The sequence below is a fragment of the Sitodiplosis mosellana genome, unplaced genomic scaffold (assembly GCF_009176505.1).
Source record: "Sitodiplosis mosellana isolate CC-2019 unplaced genomic scaffold, AAFC_SMos_1.0 Smas_scaffold_5712, whole genome shotgun sequence".
Lineage (NCBI taxonomy): Eukaryota > Metazoa > Arthropoda > Insecta > Diptera > Cecidomyiidae > Sitodiplosis > Sitodiplosis mosellana.
In genome coordinates, this window is record NW_022600954.1 from 95,961 (window position 1) to 104,394 (window position 8,434).

General features: G+C 36.9%; 1 protein-coding gene across 1 annotated transcript; it reads right to left on the minus strand.

Annotated features, from left to right (window-relative positions):
• Positions 1-437: 437 nt before the first annotated feature.
• LOC129572902 (pupal cuticle protein 20-like) lies at positions 438-6,016 on the minus strand. The gene is made up of 7 exons (XM_055453017.1): positions 5,646-6,016; positions 2,271-2,574; positions 2,005-2,145; positions 1,922-1,935; positions 1,762-1,824; positions 1,585-1,690; positions 438-1,493 (listed from the first exon to the last, which is right to left on the minus strand). The coding sequence occupies exons 1-7, from the start codon at positions 5,652-5,654 to the stop codon at positions 1,174-1,176; spliced, it is 957 nt and encodes a 318-aa protein (XP_055308992.1). The 5' UTR covers positions 5,655-6,016; the 3' UTR covers positions 438-1,173.
• Positions 6,017-8,434: the final 2,418 nt, after the last annotated feature.

Genomic DNA, 8,434 nt, shown 5'->3' on the forward strand with positions numbered 1-8,434 from the left:
GACCTCAAAATCGTGGAAAAGTATTTCTAAACCAACTTTTTGTTAGGTAATTTTTCACGATGAATCCAAATATGCTGGCCAAAGTGACATTAAAGTGGCTATTTCTTGCGATATTTCAACAAGTTTTCCATGAAAATGAGCAAAAAATGCAATTTTTTTAAAATTGTAGCGGAAAGTGGGAATAACTTTTAAATACTTTTCGGCATATGTCCCAGAACAAAAGTTACTTCTTTTTAGGTGCTGAATCGATTCCACACCCGACGTTTTGAAATCCTCTGCAAAATCAAAATCGCACCACCCTATTGTGCATTCACAATTGAATGCGATTGCATTTATTGTATTGACCAAATGCATTAACGTACTTTTCTCTTCGATTCACTGATTCCTTGGCTTTTTACGGGTAAATGGATTAAGAGAAATAATGGGTGTGTGTGTTTTTTTGTTGTTGTAAATTTTCGATTCGTTTATTCAACATACTATACTTGAATTAAATACAAATGTTTATTTTTTTTCTTTCTTCATGATAGCAAAGCTCCGTATGTATGTTATTTTTTGTTCAATTATGATGATTAGTCAATAACATAATTACACTTTTTTAAAATAAAAATGATATGTTTGTTTGAATAGGTTCTGCTGACAATTTGTATTGATATGTTGGTGGATTGTGAATTCGGATTGAATATATGTACAAACAAAATGTCCATATTCCTATTTCAATGATCACTCAATAAAAAATAAAATGGAACCTTGTAATCCCATTCAATTCTCTCTATCATCAAACCGTCCGCCGGCGAAATAATTTGAATGAATTTGAATGAATTTTATCGGTGTACTTTTCTTTTTGCTCGAACAATTGGTTTTTTTCTTTGTCGCTTCACTTGAATTTGCTTATTTTTTTATAGCTAAAACATAAATTTACTGGCAATAATCGCTTAATTATGATAGGGATGAAAGACGAAAAAAAAGTAATGAAGAAGCCATCTGAAAGGGTAAAACTTAGTTTATGGTAACGAAATCGGAGTAGGGGAGGATCGTAGAATAGCCTGAAGGAGTAGTTTGCGTCGTCATATTTTGTTTTGTTCCTATTTTATCGACCGTGTTTAGTACTTGATTGATATTGTTTGTTATTGTTGATGTTGTTGGGATTGAGATTGAGCTAGATCTTAGACCGCCCTAGTATCTATATCCGTTTTGTGGGTTGAAATTGCCGTTTCCATTGCCATTTGGGCGATTTTGATTTTGGGCTGGTGGAATGTATGCGTTATTGGGTCGTTGAGGTTGTGGTTGAGGTGCATCGGCCTGTGGTGGTATGTATTGATTATTTGGGTTGTTGTACGATGGAGCTGGTTGGAAGTCATTTTGTGGCCGATTGCTTGGGTAGCCGTTGAACCCGTTGTTGCCGTTCCCGTTGCCGTTGCTTGGCTGGAAATCATTTTGAGGTTGTTGGTAGTTGTATCCATTGCCGTTGCCATTGCCATTGTTACCATTTGAAGCTGAAAAGGAAAATTCGTTTGATTACATATTATTCATTCAGTCGCCAATTCGAATTTTGTGTTGAGGGCAATCGAAGCAACTTTAACTCACCGAAATCATTTTGAGGTTGGAATCCGTTGCCATTGTTTCCATTGCCGTTACCGTTTCCATTGCCATTGTTTCCATTGCCGTTGCCGTTTTGTCCATTTGCAGCAGCCTAATCATTGATTGATGAAAAGATGAATTAGCTTCAAATTGATAAAAATAGCTATAACTCAAGTGACTTACAGCAGCCTGTTGTTCAGCGATAGCTTGTTGAATAGCTGGTGATGGAGTTGGGATGTGTGCACCCTGAAAAAAGAATTTCAAACAAATAAACAAAAACGTAAAAATCTGCGTAGTTTCTCTTATAAAGGCCGGTTTAATCGGTTTGGTGCAATTGGCTTACTTGTGGTTGGAAACCTGAAAATAAAAACAAAGACACGCATCAAAATCTGTATCAAATGTGCAACGATAAAATGTACGACAAACCATTTTCGTCGGCTATATATGTTACAGTATACAAGACACCGTCTGGTCCAGTGTAACTGTACGAACCGCGAACCGATTGGATTTCATTATCAGTGCCTTTGTTCTTCACTTCGCCCTGCTCCTCGGCTTTGATACCGTTTTCTATACGCGAACGATAAATAGTTAATAAAACACATTCACTTCAGCCAGACAAAACCACACATACTCCGCAAACCAGCAGAACAGAGCGGTTGGCATTTTATCATTTTTTTTCCTGCTGTACGCACCCGTTTCATAAGAGTATTTGTAGCTACCGTCACCGTAGTTTGGTTCATTTTCATAGGATAGAATAGCGATTGGTGGCTGTTGTGATTCTTGTGGCTGATTACCACCAAAGCCTTGCTGTGGATTTTGTTGACCGAATCCATTACCGTTACCGTTGTTACCATTGAATCCATTGTTACCATTTCCATTACTTTGATTTGGCGGCGCTAAACCGTTTCCGCCTGAGTTCTGTGCATCGGGTGGTGGCAAATATGTGTTGTCTAACTTTGCACAGTTACACACGGCTACAATTGTTGCAAAGATAATCTGAAAAATAGTTCAACCGTACCGCGTAGAGCACGACGAAGAAAAAAAATATATGCTGTTAGTTTGGAACTTATGCGAACGTGAAGACAAAAATAGATGAACAATCATGGAACCAATCCATCGAGAGTATATGAAACCCAATTACGACCCACTGAGCATAGCCTAAACTGTTGTATGCACTTATTACAGCATTTTCTCCCAGACATTGCCATTTGACACTTTGTTACACGAATTCCCCCTATGCCACTGCACACTGTGTGTTTTATCTATGGACATAATTTTTCACTAACATTATCGAATTTATCTGGCATATTTATTGGGTATTCGATGATTAAAAGCATTTAATGTTTACGTGGTAAAACACGTGTGCGGATACAAACCACGATAAGAATGAAACATTTCATGAAGATGACAATAATCCTTATCGCAAAATCACTATAAATTCTAAAACATCAAAGTCTAACGATCTCGATTCGATTCAGCAACAGCGGAAAGCCAGATACAAAACATGGGCATACTGATTTTGCTGCGTTCAAACTGTCGATAGGTAGGTCTTTGCATCTTTATTACTGAATATTCATGTTTGTTTTGTTGTGTCGATCGCAATTTTTCTACACTTTTCCTATCTCGGGCGCATATTTTAGAATTTGTTGTTCCGAATTTTCAATATGTTTTTCTCTCTGTCTCTTTCTCCCTCATTGTTTCAGCATTCGGACGGTTCTATTTTTTGTTTTCTTGTTGTCGGCTAATGCATCTCTGTGTCGACAAAAAGAAGAGATTTTCACGATGATTGGTCTCTGCGCAACACACAGAACAACGCGATACTTGACGGTCGCTGAATATTTCATTGTTTCTGTATCATTCACATGTGTTTGCATTTGCATTTGCAAAGCGATCATCAAATCATACAGTAAAATGCCTCGTTCAATGTCGTTGCAGTGTGCTGAATATGGAATTGAATGAAAATTGAAAATTTCCGAACATAAAAACAAAGACAGCAAAAACAACGACGACGACGGCGAGGAAAGGAAAAAAAACATTGCAGGCCAAATGCGAGCAGAAAAAAGGTATCGAAGAAGAACAAAGGAAACGGTACATAAAAGCGCACATACACAGTACATTACAGGTTTTTTTTATATGAAAAGAAAAACACACAACAAACGACTCTCTATTAGTGTACGGAGTCACGTTCCATGATGAAATTTGTACTGAGAGCAGTGCCCAACGCTAGACGGCGGTACATTGGTTCACAACAAAGCAGAAGAAAAGCACGATCTATACCAACAACACACAGAACATCAAAACAATGTCGCTGCATCCAATCTATGTCTATTGATGAATCAATACTGGCTTATTCACTCAACTTTTCGCTGTGTACTGCACGATGCAAATGATGATGTTCCGTGCATAAGAAGTTAGTCATTAAAAGAATATGCCAAATAATTTATATAGCGATCCGCTATTGATCACATTAATTCATAAATTCACTTGTTTTCGCGAATGATTTTTCTTTCAATTCCCTTCCGTTTTAGAATCACGACTGAATCACACGGTTGAAGTTTCGTTCGATGCACATCACCACCACCGAATGCGACGAATCATATTTTGATATTTTTATCATTTTTTGTGTGCATTTTCATTCATCATAATCGATAAGCAATAAATTTTGGATGCTAATTTTGTTGTTGCGATTTCTCTAACGATTGAATCTTCATGTTTCTATGTCGATGCCGTGCACAACACGTTTATCACCTGATGACCGAAGAAGACAAAAGCAATGCGTAAGACATTTTTTTCATTTGCAGAGCAGTCAATTGAGTTGCTATAATTGTTCCATAATTGAAGCATTAATGTAAATTACCAGTTCGGAGTTTGGCGTTTGTGCCAAACATATACATAGGAATGGATTCGGCTTTGTGTCGAAGAAATATAGGCCGTTCTCATTACGGTTGAAAACATCTGTGTGCATATATGCACCGCATTTAATGGCGCAACAAAATGCATCGTCGTTATATATTGGCCATTTCCAAAGGCCCAAAACCATCTCTATCGTGCGCACTAAACGAACGCGATATCATTAGTTTTATTGTCTAATTGTCAATAAACTGAATTGCCGTTCATCAATCGTGTGTATGTATGTACAATTGTACATTTTCGTACTCTAACAACCTCATTTCTTCTATTCCTCTAGACGATTGTTGATTTCCTTTTTTCTTCCCTTCTGATTTTCATTATATTCTTAAGGAAAATATATATTGTGTATGTGTGTGTGTGTTTTTTTTTCATGTATTACCAATTTTTATTGTAAATTTTCTGTTCTCACGACATTTATTCTATGATTCTGGTATTGCAGAAGTGAAGGAAAAAAATGGAACAGATCACGTAAGTGTGTAAATGCATTGCACGCGCGTGCGCTCGCGCGATGGCATCGACAACAAACTAGATCAACAAGTCAAATGAAACAACGACTTTGACGTTGTTAAAAATGCTCACGCTTTTCATTATTCATGCCAAGCGAATTAAAGTCGAAAAATGGCATTTTCAATTCAATCGAATCTCTTGAATATCGCAATTTATACTAAAGCGCACGCCGCGCACTCGCACTCCCAGACCCATTACAAACCTTCAATTGAAACAGTGCAACTTTTCAGTGTTTTTTTTTCTTCTTCTTCTTTTCAATTGAGTTCAGCTGATCGTTTATGCGCATTATAATAAGATGTTTTGAACAAATAGAATGTATTTTTAATGTCTGGATTAGAGTCGGAATACTGTATATATATTAAAATAATAGAAGGTGTCCTTTGAAAGAATTGTGTCCAGACACGAATTTTGATCAGATCTTGAAAATACCTGATAGAAATTTCGAAATGACTTTTTGTTTCTTTTGAATCATATGAAAATCGACGAAGGACGAGCAAAACAGAGTACTAGATTTATATTTTGATGCCTTGAAATTGATAGTCAATTGTTATACCGTTCTAAATCACCCAATGAATTTCTATCGACGAACTGTTAACTTGCCAATGAATAAAAAAATAACGAAACAAATGTTTAATGGAAAAAAAACTCACCACTTTCATGTTTAAAAGAAAAATGTTTGAAACTTATTGAAAAATATGACACTTTTTTCGGATGAGGAGAGTCTCCAGCGATATCACAATGGAATTCGATTGCTTCGGTGGTTGTTGCTGATAAATTCCAACTTTGAACTTTGTTGCCGCCAACAAAGGTTTCAATCACTTCGATATTTAAATTTCACCAACAACGAAACGAAAAAACGAAACTTATCAACTGATGCTAATGGACGTGTAATATGTATGATAGTCGAAATCGGTTGCACCTTTAATGTTTGAATGGCTGTAACTAGATTTGGACTCGGATTTGGGCTTTTAATAAAGCGTAGTGATAATTACGAGCGAAATGTGTTATGGTATTTATGTACGAGCACACAAATTGCAATGATGCTGATCGATGGAAAGATGCGGTCTTTTATAGCAGAAAGGAAAATCGGATATCCATGAAAAATGCGAGAAGAAGAAGTACAGCTGCTAAGTTGCTACGATTGTGGCGGTGTGATGTGATGTTGTTGCTGTTGTTGTTGTTATTGTTTTTATTATTACTGTACCCAGTACACACATTCAACAACACATTGGGATGGATACATGTAAAAGGCTAGAGCGTGTAAGCCTTCTTATGATTTTCTATCCTGCTTACGGCCGTATACTCATCATGGGCCACCTCATTTCGTCGGGCTCTTTCTTGTGGCGTATTTCTCAGATCGGTCGCTTGCTTTACCCGCGCGCGTTGCCTCCACCGCCACCGCCGTCGTCGTCGTTGTTTAGCTTTGTATTTTCCCCCTGTATCATATTTGCTTTGTTTTATTTGTTTGTCTCTCGATTTCATTACATTTACGCTCTCAACGTCTTCTTCTACTTTTTTCCCGTTTTCTGCCTATGCTTAGTTCGGCTCATTGCGCCTTTTGTGGTGGTTTATTGTCGTTTTTAGTTAAGCACCAAATCGCACACACACACATACACACAAACACTGCAGGTCGTGTCATCGTTTAACGATTGTAATAATAATAATATTTATTTTACTTTTCCGCAAACTTTGTTTGTATGGAAAAGTATTGGTTTTACTAGCCAAAATTTCATGACATCTCCTCTTTCGGACCACTATAACGTCACGCCAAACTTCAAAAATCACATATCTGTACACTAGGCAATGTAGATGGGAACAAATCCTATCGATCAAGACCTATCTGCCTTCAAAAACATGTTGTTTACTATGAAAAATGTGCAAAATTGTGATGTGCGTATGGCGTCGTCCGCGTTCGCGTTCGCGTTTTTTGTTCGCCGATTATCTCAAAAAGTTGACAAGATAATTGAGATCTGTAAGAGCCAAAAGTTTTGGCATGTCGAGACAAAGCTTCGGATTGATTTTGAGCCCATTCTGATTTACCAATTTCGTACCATAAGCCTCCGACTGAGGACCTGAAAAATCTTGAAAAATGACACTTTTGTACGGGAAGTACCCGAAAAAAGCATTTTTCAAGGTTTCGATCAAGGCAAAATGCCATTTTTTAGCAAAAATAATGGGAGTCTTTGAACAACCGAACACCTACTTGCCCATAAATTTGGTCCAAAATCAACATTTCTTGAAGTTTTCCTCGAAAAATAGACTTTTGTATAAAAAATCACATAGAAAGCCATTTTTTAGGGTTTTGGTCAAAGCAAACTGATAATTTTTTTGCAAAAATAATGGGAGCCTTCAAACAACCGAACACCTTCTTGCCCATAAATTTGGTCCGAAATCAACATTTCTTGAAATTTTTGAAATTTTGTTCGAAAATGACACTTTTGTATGGAAAATGGTCGAAATAGTAGTTATATTTTAAGGTCAAAAATGCTATGAAAAAAGGGTCCATTGAAATTTTGGTTAAACATTAAGCGAGAGGTAAAATAAATTGCTGCGGAGCGGAAAAGTTTGGATTACGTATGTAATTCGTTTTATTTTTATTTAGATTTCTCCATTAAACAGCATTAAAAGATTTCTTTGACGTATGTTTTCAACATTGTTTGGAAGTGATTTAAATTTTCTTGGTTTTTTAATTCTATCGGAAGCGTGTTGAATAATTTTATTCCCTTATAAAATAATGAGTTTTGGCTACAAGCCTTAATTGCATCTGTTAGACAAATTTCATTTGCGTTTCTTAGTGTTCTGTTTGTAGTTTCATGCTTAAAAATTATTTTCTCAGTTAGGTAATTTGGTGCCAGCCCTTTGATTATCTTGAATATAAATATTAACGTTCTAAAATTTGTGTATAGATCATGTTCAGACAACGATGCCAACCAATAACATAATGTTATTGCTCTTTCTATCCCTCTCTCGCTCTGTTTTCCCTCGTTTTGCACCGGATCGATCGATGTTGTACCCATCGGAACGGAATGGGTGCGAGAGACGGAGAATGCTGTCGCGGCCGCCGTTGATGCGACTGCTGCTCTCACTACTGCTATACCTAACCCAAATGAGTCTCGTTGTGCGCGAAATGCTCTGGTTCCAGTGTTATTGTTGTTTTGTGATATTGGTCGCAGCCAGACTACACCGCGCGAGATCGTGGTGCATTCGAAATTCGAAACGAAATCGATGTGTAGCAATCATCTTCTTCTCCAAATATTGAGTAGAAAATGTGTTCATGTAATTTGAAAATTCGATACCGGCATACAAGCAACATTTTTGGTTGCACTCAAGAAAAATCGTGAAAATACAAGAATTTTGTTGTGAAGCAAAACAAAACAACGAGAGGGGAAAAAACCAGATCCAAAGAGATGCAAAAACCGTATAAACTGTAGTGACACAC